At 49.5% G+C, this 22,782-nt stretch overlaps 6 protein-coding genes across 7 annotated transcripts; all 6 read left to right on the top strand.

The window, feature by feature from the left end:
- Nucleotides 1-4,240: 4,240 nt before the first annotated feature.
- On the top strand, nt 4,241-4,585 carry L3040_002078 (uncharacterized protein; the record flags this gene model as incomplete). The annotated part of the gene is made up of 1 exon (XM_066157003.1): nt 4,241-4,585. The coding sequence occupies one exon, from the start codon at nt 4,241-4,243 to the stop codon at nt 4,583-4,585; it is 345 nt and encodes a 114-aa protein (XP_066013000.1).
- A 508-nt stretch (nt 4,586-5,093) lies between these two features.
- L3040_002077 (uncharacterized protein) lies at nt 5,094-5,841 on the top strand (the record flags this gene model as incomplete). The annotated part of the gene is made up of 2 exons (XM_007290720.1): nt 5,094-5,251; nt 5,334-5,841. 2 exons carry the CDS (start codon nt 5,094-5,096, stop codon nt 5,839-5,841), a joined length of 666 nt encoding a protein of 221 aa, XP_007290782.1.
- Nucleotides 5,842-6,184: 343 nt separating this feature from the next.
- Nucleotides 6,185-7,379, top strand: L3040_002076 (uncharacterized protein; the record flags this gene model as incomplete). Its single annotated transcript, XM_066157002.1, has 3 exons — nt 6,185-6,246; nt 6,295-6,403; nt 6,498-7,379. The coding sequence occupies 3 exons, from the start codon at nt 6,185-6,187 to the stop codon at nt 7,377-7,379; spliced, it is 1,053 nt and encodes a 350-aa protein (XP_066012999.1).
- A 630-nt stretch (nt 7,380-8,009) lies between these two features.
- L3040_002075 (uncharacterized protein) lies at nt 8,010-10,683 on the top strand (the record flags this gene model as incomplete). Its single annotated transcript, XM_007290718.1, has 4 exons — nt 8,010-8,315; nt 8,366-8,729; nt 8,780-9,487; nt 9,548-10,683. The coding sequence occupies 4 exons, from the start codon at nt 8,010-8,012 to the stop codon at nt 10,681-10,683; spliced, it is 2,514 nt and encodes an 837-aa protein (XP_007290780.1).
- Nucleotides 10,684-18,327: 7,644 nt separating this feature from the next.
- On the top strand, nt 18,328-19,762 carry L3040_002074 (uncharacterized protein; the record flags this gene model as incomplete). Its single annotated transcript, XM_007290717.2, has 3 exons — nt 18,328-18,625; nt 18,680-19,545; nt 19,604-19,762. 3 exons carry the CDS (start codon nt 18,328-18,330, stop codon nt 19,760-19,762), a joined length of 1,323 nt encoding a protein of 440 aa, XP_007290779.2.
- A 1,266-nt stretch (nt 19,763-21,028) lies between these two features.
- L3040_002073 (uncharacterized protein) lies at nt 21,029-22,540 on the top strand (the record flags this gene model as incomplete). Of its 2 annotated transcripts, none has more annotated exons than XM_007290716.1 (1): nt 21,029-22,540. In XM_007290716.1, the coding sequence occupies one exon, from the start codon at nt 21,029-21,031 to the stop codon at nt 22,538-22,540; it is 1,512 nt and encodes a 503-aa protein (XP_007290778.1). The 2 variants fall into 2 exon arrangements, with proteins under 2 accessions (XP_007290778.1, XP_066012998.1); XM_066157001.1 differs by having other exon boundaries at nt 21,578-22,540.
- Nucleotides 22,541-22,782: the final 242 nt, after the last annotated feature.

The following is a 22,782-nucleotide window of genomic DNA, read 5'->3' as shown; positions in this document are numbered from 1 at the left end:
AGATGACGATCACGATCAGGATCACGATCACGATCACGATCACGCTCACGCTCACGATCACAATCACGATCCCGATCACGATCTTGATAATTCCGAGAACCAGGTTGCAATACTCCTGATACGAATTATGGGCCTCTGTCTCAAATGTTACTGCAAGTAGAGTAGCAGACGGAGATTTTGGCATCGGAAATCATCTCCTACAGTTCAGCAGCTCGAGTACCTAGCTGGCCCGTGTGGAGAGAGAGAGAGAGTTTGGTCCCAGCGCGACCAGATCACCGGTCCCGACGGACCTCCCATCCCCTGGCCGGTCAGCATCCACTCCAGCTCGTCTGTCTGCTTTGGTTGGGTTGGGCATGCTTCCGGATTCCGGATCCCGCAAGGCTAGGGCTGTTCCAGGTTGGGGCTGTGAGTTTGTCAGGGGCAGGGGACCAGCCGCCGGGCAGCGATCTGAGGGGTCCTTCTTCGTACAGTACTTGGATCTGACTGTGCACAGAGGAGAGTACGGTAGATAGACTCTGTCTCTTGCTTGCTAGTGCTCTGGCTTGCCAGCATTTCCCAGCAACGGTCAACCCGAAGCCAGGCTCCACCCCCCGCGCATCGAATCCGAGATGCTGAAGTTACTCCGTACAGATCTGTCTTTTACTTTCCTTCTTTCTTTATTTAGCTTCTTTTTTTTTCTTATTCAACCCCCCTCCCCTGAAAAAGAACCGTTCGTTGCTTCTGCGGTCAGATGCAGGGTGAGTGGAATAAGCAATAGGGCGAACGGAGTTTGCTGAGCCCGCTGCAAGTGATGTCGAAGGGAGGGGGGAAAAACCGAATTTAGGAGACCGACCACACTTCTTGCTTTTGCTAGAAGCTTTTGCATGCACATATCGCTCCGGATTGGATGATGTCTGCAGACCGAATTGTCATTACGGATTGTTTCTTCGTTTTTTACTTTCTTCTGCTTCCTTTTCGTATTCTTCTTCTTATATTCCTGAGACGTAGGGGAGAGTGAGCCAACCACTATCCCCTTATCCCGCGGAATCGGGACCTCGACAGGGATCAGAGAAGGTATTTGGAAGAGATTGCAGAGAAAAGAAGAACACAAAAAGGGGCCCAACGCTGTCTCAGAGCTCTGATCATCCCACGAGAGGGCCCCGTCGGCCATCGGCCCTTTCCAATTGGCCGGGTCCTGGGCGGCTTGGCCTCGCCTACTTTCGCTTGGGTTGATGGAAAATGGTGGTGCACTGCTGGTGTAAACACACACAAACTTTCTTTCCTCCTGAGTCCTGACTCCTCTGGTCATGGTCATGGTTATGGATGGTCATGGTCATGGTTATGGCTATAGTCATTGGGCCTCGGCGATTTTCTGGGATCGACCAATGACAAGGCCTAAGGCAGTACAGAAAAGCAGGGTCCCGGCTCCGGGTCCGGGTCTGGGTCCGCTCCCTACCCTGGCTTTCGACCTTTACAGGAGTAGTGCGCCCGCGGAACTCTTCCTCAAGTACTCCGCCGGGGAAGACCAACGATGGGATCCGAGTAAAAGCCAAACAGTACGGTACAGTATCAGCAAGTACGGTACAACGTACCACGTACTACCTACCTACCTACAACTATACAGTAGTACAGCGTCACAGGCGTAATTGTGACACCCTGAGCGGACGAAACAGGGGTTTTTACCAAGGGAAATAGGATTTTCGAAGGGGTCGAAGGAGACTCTAATAGTAAATCGGAGAAGCGTCCTATTGGATCGGGAATATAGCAAAAGCATATCGAATGGATTTGAATGCTAATCGATAGGTATTTTAACGCTGCTTTTTCGACCTTTTCTCTCAGTTTCAGTAATCCAACTATCCATACAGTACGTATGAGACAGCGTTGTTTAGACGTAATCGCGGCGGAGGCGTGGTACACAGCCTGGTAGGAATAAAAGCTTACAAAAACAGCGAGAACCTACCTACCCGCAGGCTGCAACACTTCGGCCTGTACTGTGGTACAACTACTACTCCGTAAGTACTACTACTACAACTATCACTACTTGTACGGTATTGAGACGAACGGACCATTTTTACTACCTGTGGACTAGGCCCAGGTGGGTCTCATTAGGTAGGTGCTCGGCTATACCGAGTATGGACTGACGCCTGACCCTACCTAACGCTACTTACTGTACGTACTCTGTGTCTCTGATTCGACTATCCAGACTACTGTACTCCGTAGTAATGATTGCTTCTTCGATTTTTAGCCGAACGTTGAAAGGCAGGTCGAGCAAGCGTGTACACGGCTTGGCTACAAAGCTTGCGCAGAAAAAAGCAGCTGGACGGAAGCTCAGAACACCATCTTCCGAGCTCCGCGCCAAGCGAAAACCAAACCAACAGACTAATCTAGGAGTAGCTACGGCCCTCGGCATCAGGATGGGCATGAAACCGAGCCGCGGCGACAACGACAACGACAACGACAACGACAACGACCATGGCGATGACGATGACCTCTTGTTCTCGGTGCCATAGGTATTCCGGACGTCTCGTCTCGTCTCGCCTTTGCCTTCGCCTTCGCCTTCGCCTTCGTTGCACCGACCGCACTGCACGCGCGTGCGTGACAGACAACTCGCTCACACCGCCATTTCCAATGTCGCGAAGAGTACGGAGGTAGAGCAGAGAAAGGAAATTGAGATGGAGCTTCCGGAAGGGAGGACGTGACCGCCTTCCTTCTCCTCCATTCCATGACGTCTCGTCCAACTGAGGATCGCGGGCCGGCCGGCGTGGTTGTGGCGAGTTGTCGTCGGCGTGGCCAATCACGAATCTCGTCGCGCCCGCTTGCTATCACTCGCAGCAAGCTCTCACACCCGGGATACTGGGTGCCTTTGGTTTGGCATTCGCCGCTTTCAGTCGGGGCCCGCGCCCGGTCTCCATCTCGAATGCCCTTGACAGCAGAAGGCACCTCAGACAGCCGTCACGAGATGCAGGTGCAGAGTGCAGTGGGCAATTTTAACCTCTCTGCCGTGTTCTGCTGCTGTGCTGAGTGCATTGGGAGGGAGGTCGGGTTGGTGCTCAGCAACGTCGTCACTACGACTGACAGGGAGGTCGGTAGGTATATCTGAAGGTTCATTGGGAAGAGGTGCTTGCTCAGCCTTGCTGCATACCTAGTTCGTGTCTTTTCGCTTTACTGCACGCTCCGATCACATCTAAGCTCAATCGGTCACAATACAAGCAAGATACGATAACCTTACCTTTTTGAAGCCGGTGTTAATCGGTGAGCTATATCTGTCCCAGGATCGTGAATGCATTCCCAGGGCCCCCCCGGACCCGAAGAGGTGTGGCGGGTGGCTACACCCCTCTGCTTCTGTCGTTCGTCTCTATGTGCTATCATAGAAAACTCGTCTACTGAGACGACGCAAATGTCTGATATCCAGAGCAGGCCCGGCCGCTACATGGCGGTGTAGGTGTATGGATAACCCAACCAATCGAGTCGTCTGGGACTTTCTCAAATCCCGTTTCTCCCCTAGGTGGCACAAGACAAGACACGACAAGCGTAAGACCTTCGAGAAAAACTGTCCGAATTCGAAAATGAGAAGACGTTGGACTTCCGAGCCAAGGACCATCTGCAGCGCCTGCCACTCTGCTCGCCCTGCATACATACACATAGGCCTCCTACATGCACACGCTTGCGCGGTCGCATGTCCTTCCAAGAAAAGATAACACACGCTTCGATCTCCGCCCCTGTTGGGTCGTGCTATTGGTTTCGATGCAGCCATCTCAACATTTCAGACTTCGTTGGTTGCACAACAATGAGCATCTCGAGAGCAGTAATAAGTCCACCACTGGAGTCTCGTCTCGTCACGCCAGCTCTGCATCAGACTTGGTCATACATTAGGCAGCGCTCGAGGCATCATCATCGTCACCGTCACCATCACCATCACCATTACCATGGAGTCGCAGCCTCTTATCACCCGCGACCACGCTTCTTTAGCCGGTCATTAGCCCAGGTAACAAGGCCTCTTCTTTTTGGTTTACTAATCTGCCAACTTGATCGACACCAACGACAGGCATGATGCAGGTGAGAGGCGGGCGATCATCTGTCTTCAGAAGCCAGAACTGCAACCGGCCGCCCCGTTTTTCTGCAACGCTGAAGCCGTTGGCCTGCCGAATTGGCCGCCTTAGCTTCACCTCATTGAATAATAAGCTTGATTGACGGTGTAGTTCTCGAAAAACCATCCGATCTTTTGAGCTTGTTATGCATACTCTCGCGTAGCGCCGAGGTCATGAGGCCAAGTGCTGCAGCAGCCTCCCATTTTCAATATCAGCATGCGCTCGCAGCAGCTCGTTTCGGGGGAAGGCCTCCCAACATCCTGACGAATGGACAGACACAGCAGCCAGCTCGAGATGACCTGACACAGCAGGATCCAGAGCTGGCTCAGATCGGGACTGATCTCGTACCACTTGACAACTCACATGGCGTGGGTGCGGCAGCATACGTGGTGCCGCCCGTTCCTTTGATAGAGCTCCTTTCGAGGCAAGGCTGGCCGCCCGAGTCATATGATGTCCATGTTGTTGACTTCCTGAATCCGCTGCCTATCGCGAGGCTACACTGCATAGATGTCGAGTAACCACACACCGCGTCGTCTTCCGGCTTCGCTTCTCTGGGCTTCACTGCAGCAGGATTTGAGTTTGACGTGAGATTTGCGAGATCTCCCGTCTCTGACAGATGATATAATTGTCTTGTCAAGGGAGCGCTTGACCCGGGATCACGGCATCCGTTACCTATCAGGCGGTGTTGTGCTTCGCGAGTGTATTGAACTGCGCTTTCTGCCGCAAAACAGGTCTGACAACGAGAATAGAAAATACCGAAATACTCTCGATTCTGGATTCTCATCTCGCACTTTTTTTCTTTTTTTTTTCTTCTTTCTTTTTTTTTTTTCCCTTTTATCGGAGACACCTTGCACGTGATTTGCTGATCTTGCCGGATCAATAATGGCTCCGAACCGTCACCAAGAAGGTGGCATGGCGGGGTAACTTGCCACTTCGCAGATTTGCAGAGAACAATCCCACACAAGATTTCTTTAGTTCACGCAGCTCCAAACTTCAACTTTCAGGTACAACAAAGCAACTGCGAATATGGGAGGAAAGAAATCGGCAGGGGAGAACACGAAGAAGGCTTCTGGGAACGCGCAAAAGGCCGAAGCCGCAGCTGCCAAAGCTGCCCAGCAGAACGCAAAGAAAGCTCAGGAGGAGGACGAAGAATGGAGCAAGGGCGCAAAGAGCAACGCTAAGAAGTAAGTCCCTCCCCAATCAAAACTGAGACATCTCAACCCTTCGAGAAGAGATCACCCCACCACTAAACGCAACCGTGGATAGGGAAGCCGAAGCCGCAAAGAAAGCAGAGCAGGCGCGCAAGAAAGCCGAGAAAGACGCCCTCCTGGCGGAAGAAGAGAAAGGTGCTCGCGCGCTGCCCAAGAACTCCAAGACCGCCGTCAAGAAATCCGCCGTGTCCCGACCCCTCGACCTCTCTTCCCTCGACGACGCCCCGCCCGCTGCGCTCAATGCTACAGGTATCGACAACGCGCTCGATGCGTTGTCGCTGACGACGGAGGCGAATGCGAAGATTGATAAGCATCCCGAGAGAAGGTTCAAGGCGGCATTTGCGGCCTTTGAGGAGAGGCGGCTGAAGGAGATGGAGAGTGATGGCAGCGGGCAGGGTCTGAGGCAGAACCAGAAGAAGGAGAGGATCCGCAAGGAGTTTGAGAAGAGTGAGGAGAATCCGTTCAATCAGGTCTCTGCGAGGTATGATGCGAGCAAGGAGGAGGTGAAGCAGTTGAGGGAGCAGGAGAGGGCGAAGATTGAGGGGAGATTGGGGGCAAAGTAAGTAGATCAGTCATAGGATGCACGATCAGTACGGATCGATGATTAATGATGGATGATCCCTGGCGGTCAATGATGATGCTCATTGTTCGCGAGAGGTTGTTACCCTAAAGCGACACTGGGGCATTTTGCGTAAAATAGACGTATCACGAAGTAAACAATCAGTACATTACGCAGACTCTCTCTCGTTTAAAAAAAGTATATGCCCAGTGAAACAATTCCTCCCTGCCCGGGTACCTTATGCACATCAATTCAAACAAGGCTAGCCTTTAGCGAAAATGGCAATCATCACGTCTCCCCAACTTTCCACGCGTCAACATCACCTCAATTACTCTAGCACTACAACAATGGCCCCACGCCACCTCTCCAACCTGGCCGCGGTGCGGAAGCAGCATTTGCTAATAGAGTTGTATGCTACCTCCTCCTTCCCGCTGAAAACAACACTAACAAGTGGCAGCTCAAGCCTCAAATACGCCTGTCCTCATGGCGTCTTCGTGTCCCTCACACCTGGCGACCCCAGTCTCTGGTCTGGCGTCCTCTGTATCCGCAAAGGCATGCGCCCTCAAGTCCCTAAAAATAAAGCGTGCCTGTACCTACCAGACAAACGGCTAATGTCCCCCCCCCCCCGCCCCCTATGCCCCGTCGGTCCTGCGCTTTCAGATCTCCTTCCCACCTACCTACCCCTCCCTGCCACCTCTCGTCACCTTCAGCACCGACATGTTCCACCCCCTGATCACCCCTCTGACGACGTACATGTACACGACCGACACGCAGAACGGCGCCGAAGGCACCGTGTCCGCGACGGACGAGGAGCGCTTGCCGCCCGGGGGCTTCAGCTTGCGAGCGGGCTTTCCGACGTGGTTTGGGCGGCGGAGTCGGCGGCGCGACGACAATGGCAGTACGATGGGGACGCCGGGCAAGATTAGCGTGAGCGGGTTGTCGAGTCCTGTGTCCGTGGTTTCCGGGGCGAGCGAGACGCCCCGGAGTGTAGGGGGGAGCGGCACGACGGCGGGTAGTGGTGAGGGGAAGAGGGAGGAGGTGGGCACGTATGAGGTGTTGAGGTATATCAGGAGTACGTTTGACGATGCGGCGGTGCTGGATGCGGTGCCGCTCGAGGCCGCGGGGAATCCTGGGGCGTGGCATGCGTGGCGGACGCATAGGGTTAAATCTGGGCAGGTCATGCCCACGTCTCCTCCGCCTGTACCGTTGAGCGAGGTCCCGGGTAGCGATGATGGGACGCCGGAGGGGTATAAGAGTCTGGCGGGTGGAGGGGGAGTGGTGGGACAGAGGAGACCGGGGGAGTGGAATTGGGATGGGGTGTGGGAGGTTAGGGTTAGGAAGGGGGTCGACAATAGTGTGGCGGAGGCGGTACTCTTTGGGAAAGAGGCGGGAGATGATCTGATCAGGTTTCTGAATCTGGACGAAGGGGAGATCGGAGGTGTTATGGAGAGGATTCGGGAGAGTGTTGAGGGGGCTCAGGAGGATGCTCAGAGAAGGGCGGCTGTCCAGGGAGAGGATTTGGTGTGGAAGGTTGGATCATGAGAAAGAGACGACGGAAGACAATACCCGCTGCTGGGCAGCCTACTGATGTTATGGTTGAGAGAAGAGGAGTGGGAGAGAAGTTGGGACTTCGATGCTAAAGGGACCAGTGGGCACGATACACCCATCCGAGCTAAGTTGTTATTTCCAGTACCAGCGTGAAAATGTTTTATGGCTCATAGACGAGCGGTATTGGGACTCTGATTGAAATGCAGTGCCGCCAAATTTTCACCGCATCTTTTTCCCACCTTTTACCTTCTCCTTCCTCCATCCCTTGTCTCAGGCTCGGGGTCTTTTTGTCCAAAATGTCATGCCAGCCTATCGAGGGTTTCATCATGCATTAAACTACAGTTTTACTGGCAATGCGTTTTGGCGAATATCCATGTCTTCGATAGCAAGATTGTTTACTTTCCGGATATCTTGACGAGGTCAATTTGCGGTTTCCTTTTATCATACACGACTCGATGTCAAGTGGCAGCGGTAGAGGTTATCCCTCTGGCTCGCCCCTTCCCAATTCCAAGCGTTCATATCCCACGGTCAAACAAAACAAGACTTGCCTTGCCCTGGATGACCTCTTCTCTCCATCGACGTATCTTTCAATTCTAGCATGACACCATTCTTCGATTTTTGGCTATGAGCAGCAGTAACTCAGCAATCGGAGCACTCATCCTCGTTCCGATTGTAATAGCAGTATCCGCAGCATTTATTGCCATCAAGTTTTCGCACGTCTGCAAACGACTCGGCCGCCACCTCAAGAACTTCTGGAACGAGTCGGTCCCCTGGTCCGACACCAGCAAGGCCAACCGCCGCCGCAAGCTCCGGCGCTCTAATCTCCGTTCTACTCAGCTGTACGCCGACTCGTGGATCGATCTCGAGAGTATCGATTCTCGTGAGGACTACAGCACGTTCGTCAACCAGACCCGACCTCCAGGGAGGAGGGTGAGATCGTACAGCGAGGGCGACAAGGAGGAGCCTGTTGGCAGTGATAGTTTGACGAAGAGGATATGGCATCCGTCAAGGAGCGATCGGCTCGCGTGGAGCTTCGCGAATCCGCGGGTGGCGGACAAGAGCAACGAGAGATCACAACGCCCCAACCCCTTCGGATCATCAAGCGTAGTCAGACCGTTGCCCACTGTGCAGCGCCGCGAGAAGCTATCCGACGAAGTCGCGGAGCTTCTGCTGGGAGTGACGAGAGCAAGGGGAGTCCACCGCAGGGAGTCGACAGACCGTTGACGGTGAGGAAGAAGAGGCCAGGGCGGGCGACTGTGGTTGGGGTGGGGGCGGTTTTGGATGAGCCTGCTGGGCAGGCTAGGAAAGGGAGTGTGGTTGAAGATCTTTTGAAGCAGTACTCGAGTAAGTTGAGGAGCGGGATGAGTGATGAAATGCATACTAACTGATTGCAGACCTGAATGAGCCGGAAGAGGACTTGGAAGTCACGCCGAAAGCTCAAGCTCTTGCAAACTTAAGAGCGAACAGCGCTGGGGCTTTCCTCAAGTCGGAGCTCTACCAACACAAGCAAGACATCGAACCCACTAGTCACGCAGATCGAGACAATCGACACTCTTTATTTACACCTAAATCGACTATCCGAAGGCCTCCTCGGCCTCCACCCAGCGCGAGCCCGCCCAAGATTTCTGAACGCCGTCCTTCAAAGTCTAAAAACTTCTTCCTGCGAGCTATCGGGGGGCGCATGTCGGATGATTCCAAGTCAGTCCGCCGTAAGGAGTCCGAAGTTTCAAAAGTCGCCTTGGTCCGTCGACTTTCGCGAAGCAGGAAGCCTAGCTGTGCCGAGTCTTGTACAGATAGCATCATTTCCACAGACAGTGGTTACTCTTTCGAGCCTGGAAGCTTGGATACCACCGATATCAGCGTTAATTCTCGACTTTCTTCTTATATGAGGGGTTCGCCGTCTTACAGCTCATCCGACAGGGCTGCTGGTCCAGACGTCTTTGTTCTTTGCCCTCAAATCATTATTACCCCTGAAATCTCGAGTCTTGATACGGGAAACTGTTTCCTGTGGGTAGCCATCGAGATCACCGGTACACTTCAGAAGGCGGATGGATGCGAGAACCGGGATAGTGGCGGCCGACTGAGCAATGTTCACATTTCAGGTGTGCTTTTTTTTTTCTTTTATCTCTGGCTGTTGCAAATCAAACTGACGTCCCTCCCAGATTTATGGCCCTATGGCCGCTTACATTCCATGCGTATTGACCTTCATCCCGGTCGCGGCTGTCTCGTCTCGGAAATCATTGGCGATCTCCACAAGACGAAAATAGTCAGGGCTGGAGAAACTCAACTTATCCTCGCCAAGATACGATTTAGCAAGTTCGTCCCACCTACTCATATCAGAGAGTCGTCGTCTGATGGCCTGATTGCCCAGTTGGAGAATGACTTGGGCGATACGCTCACTCCATACCTAACAGTTCGGCTCACGTACAAGCACTCTGCGTTTCCCAACATCAAGGGCCATGCTACCACAGCAGAGGGAATGAGCATGCACATCACCAGGCTGCAGACGGAAGCAACTGCTGTCATCAAGAGGCACAATCCACTGTCTGCTTGGTCACCTCGAAATTCACAGACCTGTCAGACGATCAACTCTCCACTTGAAGCCAATCCTCTGATCAATCTGGCCGAAACTTACCTCCCATCCGAAAGCGCCAGAGATGTCATTCGCAAATTAGCAAGCGAACGAACTCCGATCCCTTTAGAAAAAAGGTTTGAAAATGCGGCAGGCTCGAGTGAGGAAACCGTCAAGCCCTTCCTCAACACGAGTATTGCAGCTCGGATCGGAATACCAGAGCTTCCATCTCCGCTGGTCCAGACTGCTTCAGCAAAGGGCACCATGGCACCTCCTCCACTCACCGGCCCATTCGCCCGTCTCGACTCTATCCGCTCCACCTATACTGATGAGCGCCATTCGGAGGACGTGGACCCCGCGCGCAAAGTCTGGAGTGAAATGCGTCGTGCATCCCGCGGGGGCGGCCGGTCTCGTCACCCGCGAGGTAGCATCAGTGCGGATCACTATTTTAGCGTGGATGAAGGATGTAGCCCAAGTCAGCTCAGCTCGTTTGTAGATTCGCCGTCGAATCATCCGAATAGGAAAGGGGACAGTCTCAACGAGATCAAAGAGGAGCGGAGTCGGATTATGGACTTGGCGCTGAAGAACAAGCGGAGCGTAGGACAAGAGAGCCTGAAGAGTTTTGTGCCGAGTGTTGTTGGGAAGGGTAAGGGGGCTGGTGGTCCGCTTAGCTCGCTGGGCCTGAGTGTTGGGCGGACGTGGGGGTGGAATGGGAACTGGTGGTGAAATGGCGACGTGTGAGGAGTTGGCCTTCAAGGCTTAGGGTAGAGAGAGGATTGGTGTTCTCGGCATTTTTAGGGAGCCTCTGGTGTTCTTTGTTGTCTTTTTTCTACGGGTGTTTTTGGTTGATAGATGATGGGTCGGGGTCGGGGGCAGTGTGTTTTGTTTTTGTGTCGACTTCTTGTGCGTAGACAAGCTGCAAGCCAGCAAGTGAGTAAGTAAGTAAGTAAGCAATGCTATGGGGTCTCTCCTTTGTTTTCTTTTTGGCTGGTTTGGCTGGTCTGTCTGGTCTGTCTGTACAGTACTAGGTACGGTAACTGCTAATGCATCAACCATAAGATTAAGCGAGCCTCATTCAAAAGAAACCCCCCCTCCTTTCTTACACACTTGACGAGTATATGACTCGTCATTATTCAATTGGAATACTTATTAGGGTTTTAAACTCGGGAGAGACTTGGCATTCTTGCCAAATATGTATATATATAAATATATAAATGAGGGGAAATTCGAAGAATACCACGCTCTATGTATATAGTACACGGTACGCCTGCCACCCTTTCTTTATTCTGCTTTTGATTTGATCACCGACAGACAGCTTCTTCATCCCATCCTTCTTCATCCCATCCTTCTTCTTCTTCTTCTTCTCCTATGGACTGACTACCTGCACAATTTCTCGGGCCAGTGACGACAGGGAGATTCTGAGCCTGTCTTGATTCGTAGTACCTGGTGTCTTCTTACATACCTGTTGCGGAAATGACAGGGGGGAGCAGGGAGGGAGAGGGAGAGATTTTTTTCCCTCTATCGGCGATGTGATCGGATGGATGGATGGATTGATGGATGGATTTGCGAACGAGCGTCCTCCTTTGTTTTTTTTTTACAAAAAAAATTTACTTGGAGAAAAAAAGGTGGGGGGGGGGGGGGAGAGAAAAAAAACACCCCCTTTGAAAACGATGCCGGATGTGAATTAGCTTGTCGGATGAGATGTGTGTCTGACGGGCATACCGATTGAAAAGACTAGGAGGATCTGCGATAGAGAGGGAATGGGGTGGAAGGTGGGAGAGGTGGGAAGGGAAGGGGAGGGAAAGGGTTCTTCAGACGATTTGATGGACGATACGGTGTTGCGCTTTCGATACAAAAAAAAGGAGAAGAAGAAAAAGAAGAAAAAAAAAAGAAGTAAAAAATAGAAAGAAAGAAAAAAAAAAGCTATCTGCAAATACAACGGCTCATACACAAGAGATGCGGACGCGGGCCTTTATAGCCTGCTTTGCGATAGATGAGAAACGATGATGTTTCGTAGCTACTTGTGCGGATTGAGAGGGCTTGTAAAGCTATACGTACGTGTTCGATAGGGGGTGAGAGACTGATTCGGTGTGAATTGTTAGTGAAATGCTTTTGGGGGGTGGGTTATGGTTTATGGTTTGTGGTTTATGATTTATAATTTATAAGAATTTTGTGATATCGCGGGACTAGAAAATTAGGGCTAGTATTTGAAAGAGAGTTTTTAGATCATAATGAAAGATAATCCTCTCGTTAATGAAAACCAACGTAGCAAAGCAGATACTGCCGTAGCCAGCTTAAAAGCATGCTGTATTATAATCGCAAAAGTACGAGTACCGAGGCCGGACCGGAGTCAGTCGTAGATGCACACGATAGTACACGAAAGGAAAGAACGCCTTAAAAGCCAAAAGGGACCAAGTCGAAAACTCCAATATAAAACGCAACTTATTTTTATCTTACAATACTATTAGAATGAGTTCCCTCGGGGAGGTACCACGCTTCCCAAATGGACCCAGCCCGCGTGTATGGTATTGACCCCTACAATCCACGTAGGGCGGAGCAGAACCCGTCCTCCCTACGGAAACAGTAAGAGTAAGCATCCAGGTAGCACTCAGCGAGTGCAATGCTTAGAGTAGAACTGCGCAGTGGCCAGGAAGGCCAGATGAAAGTCAGCCGGTTTGCTGAGAAGTGCTTTGAGGAAAGCTGTATGCCTCGGGAACGGTGCTCGCGGTGGAGTTCGTGGTCGTTATCCTTGGGCCAGGAGAATTTTTCGGGGTTATAAGTTTGGAGGGATTATTTGTCGTTGGTAGTTCTGCGCTGGCGGCGTTTGAGAGGCTTGTTCGTTGTTCTGATTTTGCTTTCGCCTGATGGAATACTTATCACTCTAGAGTAGTTAAGCCCAGTCTTTTTATAAGGCTGTGGGCTTGTGATGAGAGGCGTGATGGAACGACTGACTGCTCTACCATCCCCCCCCATGAATAAATGTCGAACCCAGTTTAGCTCCATAAATCGTAGAGCGGTGATTCTGAATGGCTCAAAGCCCTGTCAACTCTACTGCACAGACTAAATACTGGCTCAAAGATAATTTTCAAGGCTGAACGAATCCTTATACTACTACGTAGTAAGTTAATCGGTTCAAGACCTGGTGAGATGCCTGCAAAATTATACTTTCCACATGTATCCATTGGAAGGGGGGAGTATGCGTGCAAGAAAGACTTATTGCGTCAAGTAGTCATGGCTGTGCTGGGCTATGCTTTGCTGTGCTGTGCTGCGCTTTGCTGTGCTGTGCTTTTGGTAAGAGCTTCCTGCGTACTCTCCCCCACGAATATATGCTAAAGTATAATTTTGCAAGGGATCTTACCAGGGCTTAAACCAATCAACTTATAAGAATCCAGCCTTGAAAGGCATCTTTCAAGTTAGTATTTGGTCTATGCAATTGAGCTGATAAGGCTTTGAGCCATTCAGAAATCACCGCCTTACGATTTATAAAGCTAAACTGGGTCCGACATTTAAACATGGGGAGGAGGGAGGGGGAGGAGTATTTAGGTTTAGGTTCGGGTTTAGATTTAGGGTTATATTTGGGTTTAGATTTTGGTTTTAGATTCGGGTTTGACTTTAGTTGTGGTAAGATTAAGATTAAGAATATGGTTATAGTTATGATTATAGTTAAGAACTCATTTTTACAGTTAAGATGAAGGCAAAAAAAAACTCTGAATTTTGGAGAGGAGGGATGGGAGCAGAATGTTGGAGAAGAGAGATAAAGGAGATATATGGGATATAGAGGGGGGGATGGATGAGGGAAAAGGAGAATGGAAATGGGGGGATGGAAGGGAGAGGGATTAAGTGACTAAGCGATTGGGCGAGGGAGGAAGAGAGGAAGAAGGAGAGTAGGGTGGAAAGTATTGTTGCCTGCTTTGCTAGCAGTAAGTAGAAGCTGATTTGTTTGGGAGGATGCTGACGGAGAAGGTGCTTGGTTTGGAGTTATGGTTGTATGTATAGTCGTTGTATAAGGAAAGAGAGAAGGAGAGAGAGAGGCAACACAGAAGATATCGCTATGTCAATTACGGCCCAGAGGAAGGAGGGATGAACAGACGGACGGGCGATGCTTACGAGTTATTTTTAAGGGCAACGCTGTGTCGCTTTATTCTCACGAGTTTCTACGGGACTTTATTTCTGCTTTAAAATGTATTTTTTTAATGCAAAAGTTTCCTCTCTTTCCTCTTTCCCCCTTTCTTTTAATACGACCGAGTGTTCTCACTACTGCTTATTTGCAAATATATTCTAGTGTATCTTATTCTCTCGACTAAATTTAATTTACCATTGCCTCGTCGGCCGCGAAAGTAAAGCTAGCAAGCGTTATGCATAATATGCGCATAAGTTAGCTTAAAGATTAAGTGAAGTATATTTGATTAAACTTCAATATAAAACTATAAAGAGAAGTAAGGAAAGTCGTAGCTGCCATTGAAATATTACTTGAGTAAATGCTGTCCGCAACACTGCAATGCCGTAATGCTCTCAGAACATGAGTCTTTTCGTGATATAGAAGAAGGCTGAAAGCTTAAAGGCTGGGACGGATTACTTGGTATTTGTTACTTAAAGGTGAATAAATATAAATGAATAGATAGTATGGTATAGTAGGATATAGTATGGTCATAAGATTAAGAAAAATATAAGCCAAGCTAAGCTAAGCCAAGTGAATGATAGCTTATTAATAATAATAATCATTATTTTGAAACCTTTAAGCAATAAAATTTAGCAGTAAGCTATGCATACTGCTGAAAATTCCATTAGATAAGCTAAAGAAAAGGCTGCGGTGAGAAATAGTGGGAGTTGATCTCGATATTTTGGGGCCCTTTCCTACAGTGGGCGAGAAAAAAAAGTCTGGCGGAAAAAATGTGTCTGTTTTTTTCCATGCCAAAATCAGCTTAAAGATCACGAAAAATCGCGTGATGATCATTTTATTGTTCAAAAACTTAAAAACTAGTTAAGATATAGAAACAAAAGTTGGATAATTAATCGGTGTAATTCTGAGCTATCAACGCATCCCCTCTCCAAGATTAAATACCTATTGTCGCGATTTTTATTGCTCGAAACACCGATATTTTAAAAGGTTTTTGACCGATTTGATCGTCAGAAATTTCTAATACGTCAAATTCTACTTAACTTTTATCTTGAATAAAAATAATACACATATATATAACCTAGCGCGTTGTAGATCGATTTTATAAAGTGGCAATATTGTTATATATCAAAATATCAGGTTTTTTTTTTAATCAATCATCTTTTCATAAAACGAGTGATTTCATGAAAAAGTACGAAAACAGACACATTTCTTTCGTCGGACACAATTTTTTTCCCCACTTTGTAGGGAAGGGCTCTAAAAAGGTGAGGTCAACTAATACTATTAATAGAAAGTGAAAAAAGGAAACGAGCGAGTCCGTTTTGTTTTGTCTTGAAACGAACAGCCTGGCCGCAGCGGCGGCACTATAGAAACCCGTCGGATCTTGGCAGCGTTGAGTTGATCGACTTACGGCAGCATCCTTATTGAGTCTTTCAGTATTGAATTTTTTTATGGGGGAGGAGTAAGGGTAAAGGTAAATACGTCTTGCGTGTTTAGTCGTTGCAAGTGGTGTGAGGCGTATGTGGAGGGAGGCAAAACCGAAGATTAGAAGATGGCTGCCACCCGGAAAGGTGATCACCACGATCGAGTGCTACCACCATCATCTATCTGCGAACCTATCTTAATCTCTCGACGATATGTAATCTATCAATGCCACATCGGCCGCGAGAGGAAAGCCGACTAGCAGTCAGGCAGCAGGCAGGCAGGCAGGCATTAGCTTGGGGGTAGGTGAGCTATATTTGATTAAACTTTGATATGATGTGATAAGGGTAAGGAAGGAAAGTTGAAGCTGCTGCCGAATTATTGACTAGGTGAGTGAGTGCTCCTAGGACAGGAGTCTTGTGGCATAGAGGAGGGGGAGAAGCTTGAAAGCTGGGACAGATTACTTGGTATTCGTTACTTGGGGGTGGGGGAGAAAGAGAGGGGGAGAAAGGGGAGAGGAATGGAGGTAGAAATAGGTGGAGGAGCGATATGAATGAATGAATGGATGGTATGGTATAATATGGTATGAGATCAAGAAGAAGATGAGCTGAGATGAGCTGAGCTAAGTGAATGATGGCTTGATAATGATGATGATTGCTATCTTGAAAACTTTAAGGAATCCGTCCTGTCCTGTCCTGAAACTTGGCCGTGTCGGAATCACAAAAGCACGGATCTCGGCAGCATTGCGTCAGTCGACTGGCGTGGGCGGGTAAGTACGTACGCATACTATACATACATAGGTACATAACCAACAATTTTCCAATAGATCTGACACTCAGTATTGATTAATTTTTTGTTTTCATTCCGCTAAACCCTGGATGTGGAGCTCTTTTGCTGTAGGCCGTTTCGATCGAATAAGATTTCCCGGTAACGCATAGTTCCCGATTACGCATAGTTCCCGATAACGCATAGTTCAAAGTCATCAATCATTTCCCAGGAGTCGACTTCGTTGTGTACTTGAAGCTGTAAGCGAGGAGCAACATCCTTGAGCTCCCCTTTCCAACTGCGGCATGATAAATTACCCGAGTGGGTCCACGCCGCAAATATAAGCATTTTTAGGGCGAGCTCCGGATTTTAGACAGAGACCGGCCCTGCCCCTGAAAGAGGTACGGGATGATTTTGAGTCAATTAACGTACGTAGTACGTACTACGTACGTACTTAGTAAAAAGTCCCCGCCTCCTCCCCTGACTCATACTCCCTCCCAAAAATACATGTCGAAAGTATAATTTTGCAAGGGATCTTACCAGATCTTAAACCAATCAACTTACTACTACTTATAAGGACTGATTTAGCCTTGAAAAGTATATTTGAGCCAGTATTTAGTCTGTGCAATGGAGTTGACAGGGCTTTAAGCCATTCAGAAATCACCGCTCTACGATATATGGAGCTAAACTGGGTCCGACATTTATTCATGGGGAAGGATAGTACAATCAGCCTCAGAAAAATAGCCCGTGATGATTCTCAATCTACGACGACCCTCCGATGACATAATCTTCGAGGCCGATGGAATCCAGACCTTTTTTTTTTTTTTTTTTTTTTTTTTTCGATCGGGAAAGTAAATCAAGAGCTATTCTTGGGAGAGAACAGACTTCTTGATGATCGTCATGTAATCTGAACCTCAATCTTGGAGCGGACGCGCGCGACTCTGTGGCGGTTATCACCCCCGGCACTGCAGGCAGGAACGGAGGAACAACCGTTGAGGGTTTATCCCTTGTCGGTCGGACAAGGATATATGTGGCGATTTCTTACCTTGAGCTTGAGGCTTGATCAAGCACCACTATACTAGTAGTAAGCCTCCGGTTTCCTGAAACTATAATTTGATAAGCCGACTGATTGGCTAGATACTCGGTACAAAGCATCGATCCCAACTACGTGGTCTAGTATACTCGACACGATCTTGAGCCCCATACCACTGACCGGGGACGGTAATTAACTGCTCACGGCGACAAGCAGAAATCAACTTTTAATTCTTATATTCATGTCTTTGGTGAACTGGGCGGCGGGTATGGTTTCGAACGACGTCAATGCTTGGAGATGCTTGAATGACGCCGCGGGCAGAGCCAACAAAATCCACTCTATCTCGGCTCTAGCCCGAGAATACGGAGAGTGAGATAGATCCACGAGTAGAGATAGATCAGGAGAAGAAAGCATGTTTTAACGTGTTGTCAAAGGAGAATTTTTTGGGTTTCGATAAAGTAGAAGATCTTCATCCACCACACCCGGATCGAGTTGAACCCTATGGCCTAGATTCTTTTCGGGGGCGACAGTACTATGGGACGAAAGATCCGAAGAGACCGCACACGATTCACGATCGGTTTGATGTGTCAAGAATTAGATGAACTCTGACTTGGCGCCAAGAGTATTTTTTGCCGGACTCTGAAACAAGAGGTGCAAGCCTTTGCCAAAGTGCTGCGCTCTCTTGCTGTATCTTGCTGTATCTTGTTAATAAGAAATTGATTTAAAGAAAACGGATCGGGTGGGGGAGCGGGACGTCGACGTATTCCCGGCATGACGACTCTCTACTCTACTCGAGTACATCTATCTCTTTGAGACCTCCACGTCATGCCATGTCCGATACAAATACACCCTTCGGTCCTCCTCTAAACTATTCTCTCCATCTCATCATTCAAATACTTTATTCCGCTCATTGCGACAGATATCTTTTCAAAATATTCGACTTTGCTGAGCAGACGTCTTTTTTTTCACATCAACATTGCCCTCGAAAAACCTTCACGTTCTATCACTTTCAGATCACTCTTCAACCGACAACATGAAGTTCTACGCCGTCCAAGTCGCTGCTATGGCATTTGGCCTCGGCGTTTCTGCTTCTCCATCGCTCGCCTGCCGCAATTACAACCAGAACCCAGCTCCGGAAGTGCAACCGACTCAAGCCCCTGCCTACCCAATGGGACCTGCCGTCCCAACTGGATACCAGCCCAACGTCAAGATTGAGGCGACCGAGAAGCCCGAGAAGGCCATGGAGGAAAAGAAGCCAAAGAAGACCAAGACCAAGACCAAGACCAAGAAGGTGAAGACGACCAAGACGAAGAAGCCCAAGGCGGCTAAGGGTGAGTTTCTTTTGCTTGTGATTTGAAGATCATGGACGCTAATATGTCGAACAGCCACCAAAGTATCTGCCAGCGGAGGTGAAGAAGCTCCCCAGGAGACTCCAAAGGAGGGTGGGAATCCAAAAGCTCCCAAGGAGGGTGGAGCACCAGAAGGTTCTTACCCCACGACTCCCAAGGAGACTCAAAAGGAGGGTGGGAAACCAAAAGCTCCCAAGGAGACTCCCAAGGAGGGTGGAGCACCAGAAGGTCCTTACCCCACGGCTCCCAAGGAGACTCAAAAGGAGGGTGGGAAACCAAAAGCTCCCAAGGAGACTCCCAAGGAGGGTGGAGCACCAGAAGGTCCTTACCCCACGGCTTCGCCTACCACTGGGGGCGGTTACGGCGGGTCCAAAGGATCCGGTGGTGGTGTCCCAGATCATGTTGGAAGTACTGTCCTCGACGCTGTTCAGACCATTGCTGCCGGGGCTAGCTTCGACGGTCAGATGGGCATGTACGACCGTGGTGTCTCCTGCACCGGACAAGTCGAAGGTGCAGGAAGCGATGCCGTTTTCAACATTGAAGCCGGTGGATCTCTCTCGAACGTTATCATCGGACCCAACCAAATCGAAGGCATTCATTGCCAGGGTGGTTGCACTATTACCAACGTCTGGTGGACTGCCGTTTGCGAGGATGCTTTCTCCATCAAGGTCCAACAGGCTAGCGAGACGACAAAGATCATTGGCGGTGGTGCTTTCGGCGCTACTGACAAGGTTGTTCAACACAACGGCGCCGGGACTGTCGATATCTCTGGCTTCACTGTTGGCTCTTTCGGAAAACTCTACCGTTCTTGCGGTAACTGCAAGACCTCGTTCGAGCGCCACGTCATCATGACCGACATCACTGCATCCGACGGAGAAATGCTCGCTGGTATCAACTCTAACGTAAGCTCCTGAACTTCCTCTCTGCGTCGATCATAGTAGCTAATATTCATTTAAACAGTTCGGAGACACCGCAAAGATCACCAACTCCAAGACATCCGGCGTCCAAGATATCTGCGTCACTTTCCAGGGTGTTTCTAAGGGCAGCGAGCCGACCATTATCGGTTCTGGATCCGATGGAACCAACTGTGTCTACGGCGCCGATGTCGAAGCTGCTTAAGCTTTCCTGTGATTGGGTCGTACACTATACGCCAGGCAGGCACCTTTTCTACTTCTCACTGGACTTGAGAATTGAATTCCCTGCATGGCCTGCTTTCTTTTTTGCGAACTGGTTTCAATTTTTGTACATAAGATTTTTCTTTGCTTCTCTGGTCTCTTACTCGCAGCTCGAGCTTCATTTCCCTTGTCGAGCTGTCTCACGGCGAACACGTTCCAAAAAAAATTCATTAAATATAAAATTTCAGGTTTCAAAATCTGACATATTCAAATTATTTCTGCCTTGAATATTCTATCAGTAGCTAGCTTACCTATGTAGGGTGGCTGATCAGCATCTCGCTTAGTTCCCGTGACGGGGCGGATCAAGACATTTACTTAACAAGCGCGAAGACTCGAACTGGAGTCTTGATCCCTCGAGTTCCTCCTTCCACTCAATTCCTGATTCGATAATTTTTTCACCTGCTGCCTAAACGGGTCAGGTATGAAATCACAAGCTTCTGGTCTCGAAAGCTATATGGGTGGTCTGCGTCCATGCGTATCCATACACATCTCAACATCCTCGCCTATTTCAGGGGCCAGCGCAGAAGCGACCGACAAAAACAACTCCGAAAACGCCAAACGTAAAGAGTCATGGCGCTCCTTTCCGACACCGCATACATACCTAGTCTGTTTCCCTTCTCCAGCATATCCATCATCGCAAGCGGCCAATGATTTTTTTTTTTTTTTGGAGCTCCATCATTCAGCATAGCGGTGGGAAATGATGCATAATGCTGCTGCTGCATCGGTTGGTTAGGCATGAATTCAAAAGGACCAAAGGCATTTAATCTGATGCGGAGGTTGCCGCATTAGTATTGTATCGGCGCCTTATTTTCGGCAAAAGACTCGGTTATTGATTGGGTTGGGTTTCGTCCGATCTTGAATAAAATGACGACGGAGTTAGCTATATCCGAAATCGAAATGGAAAGAGCGCGCAGACCTCGTAGCGACCTCGTCCCGTGTTTCTCCTAAATAAGATAAGCGATGACCTATAAAAAACACAGTAGCCGTTATGACTACAGGTGGTAGTGGCGCAGGCTCGGCAAATCGTGACCGGGAGAGTTTGAGTAGGTAGTCAGACATGCAGTCCCGGTCCACTTCTCATCCGAAGTCTAGTCTGAACAAGCTCCCCTTCACGTGACTGGAGCCCCAAACTCAAACCCCACGCTGAAAATAATATGCGAAAAGCCAACCTAATGCCAGCCTCGTCCAACGTCCCGCAAATATTATCACGATGCCGCTCTTCGCACTCCCTCTCACGTCGTCTTCTTTGACGCGGTTCTCGAAGCCCAAGACCGCTCGAGTAAATTTCACGTCTCTTCCTGTGCGGAAACGCAAACGTTCGCACTCGTCCCCGCATTCGAGCGACGACGACGAGAATTTTTCCACGGACGGACAGAGTAGCGTCACAACCTCCACCAACCCGTTCAGTCTTACGCCGGCAGAGATCGTGCAGTATAGGCTGGCTGGCTTGGAGCTGAATGAGCAGCTGCCTGATGTGAAAGCGTTTCCGCATCGTGGCTTACCGAGGACAGCGGGGTCGCACGACACTTCTGCGAGGGGAAAGGCAAGCCGAAGGAGGAGCCGGCTTAATGATGATGAGGAAGAGGAGGAGGAGGAAGATATATGGCCAGAATTGAAAGAGGAAGAGGAAGATAAGGATGCAGTCGAGAGGCCGAGTCGTGGACCTTGGTTGAGGAACCAGCATCTTAGTGTTCTGACGACGATCCTACATCGGTGCCTGCAGGAGGGCGACATTAAGAGGGCAAGTAGGGCTTGGGCGATGCTACTGAGGGTACAGATATCTGGGAAGGAGATTGACGTGCGGTCGAATGGCTACTGGGAGATTGGAGCTGCGTTGCTGATGCGGTCTCTGGATAAGAAAAAGAAATACTCATACGATGATGCAGAGAGCGATGCTGAGGATTTTGCAGAGCAAGTCAAAGACGAGGGCAGAGAGAGCAGATGGGGTACTAAGGAAGGCCTGGAGCAAGCTAGTGAGTATTACCATCGAATGATACTCGAGTTTCCTCATAGGAAGTTTTTCCGTGGTCATGCCACTGCAGTCGATTTCTGGCCTGCGATGGTGGGCTGTGAGTTATACGGGATCCAGTACGAATATGAAGATGGCCTACGAAGGGTCGAAAAGCAAAAAGCAATAGATGACGAAGAGGATGGAAGCGGGGACGAGAGTCAAGAGAGCGGGGACGAAAGTCAAAGTCTAGAAAGCGAGGACGGGGGAGAAGACCCCGAAGATGATTCATTCACGATAAACCAGCGGAGAAAAGAGAGAACGCCGCGCAAAAGAGCGGAAAAGAGGTGGGCAGAGAGAGAGGACGTCCGCAAGGCTGCGTTGGCGGCGTCCAAAGCCATCGCAGCAAAACTCGACCATCTTGTGGATGATCAGTTGTATTTAACGAGCCACAACATCCTCAGGCTTAGAGGTATGCTAGCTCTTTATATTGGGGATCTCAGCGTACCAGCGATGCCCCTCCCATACGATGACGAGGACCAGAACGGGAATTCGCTTCGCAGGAGCGGAAGACGCGGAGGTTTGGTTGAGTCTTCAGAGCGACGACTTCAATTCCGTGAGCGGATCGCCGAGCATGACCGTGGAAAGAAGAAGCAAGCCGATGAGCACGATAGGGCTGCCAAATTATTTGATAAGATATCCGGGAATAGTGGAGAGGACGAAGATGTTCAGCATCTCGCTTTGGAGACGGTCCGGAAAGAACGACAAAGATGAGGAAGAGGTCCCTATTGACGGCGGAGTGTAATGAATTCGGAGATCATGCCTTGCTTATACACTATGAATAGGAATCAGGTAATCCGGACGGTTGTGCTTCTTGATCCATATTCTTTATATCTACTCCTCCTTTAGCCTGTTGAAATCAATACCATACAGCGTGGTGGACTAATCATCTCTCGCTAAGTCTCTTCAAGGCCTCTTCCTCGAATGACAAATTGATATAACACAGAAAGAGCAGA

The sequence above is a fragment of the Drepanopeziza brunnea genome, assembly GCF_022702325.1.
Source record: "Drepanopeziza brunnea f. sp. 'multigermtubi' strain 214-2 chromosome Unknown ctg2, whole genome shotgun sequence".
In the NCBI taxonomy this organism is placed as follows: Eukaryota; Fungi; Ascomycota; class Leotiomycetes; order Helotiales; family Drepanopezizaceae; genus Drepanopeziza; species Drepanopeziza brunnea.
This window is presented reverse-complemented; position numbering and strand designations above follow the sequence as displayed.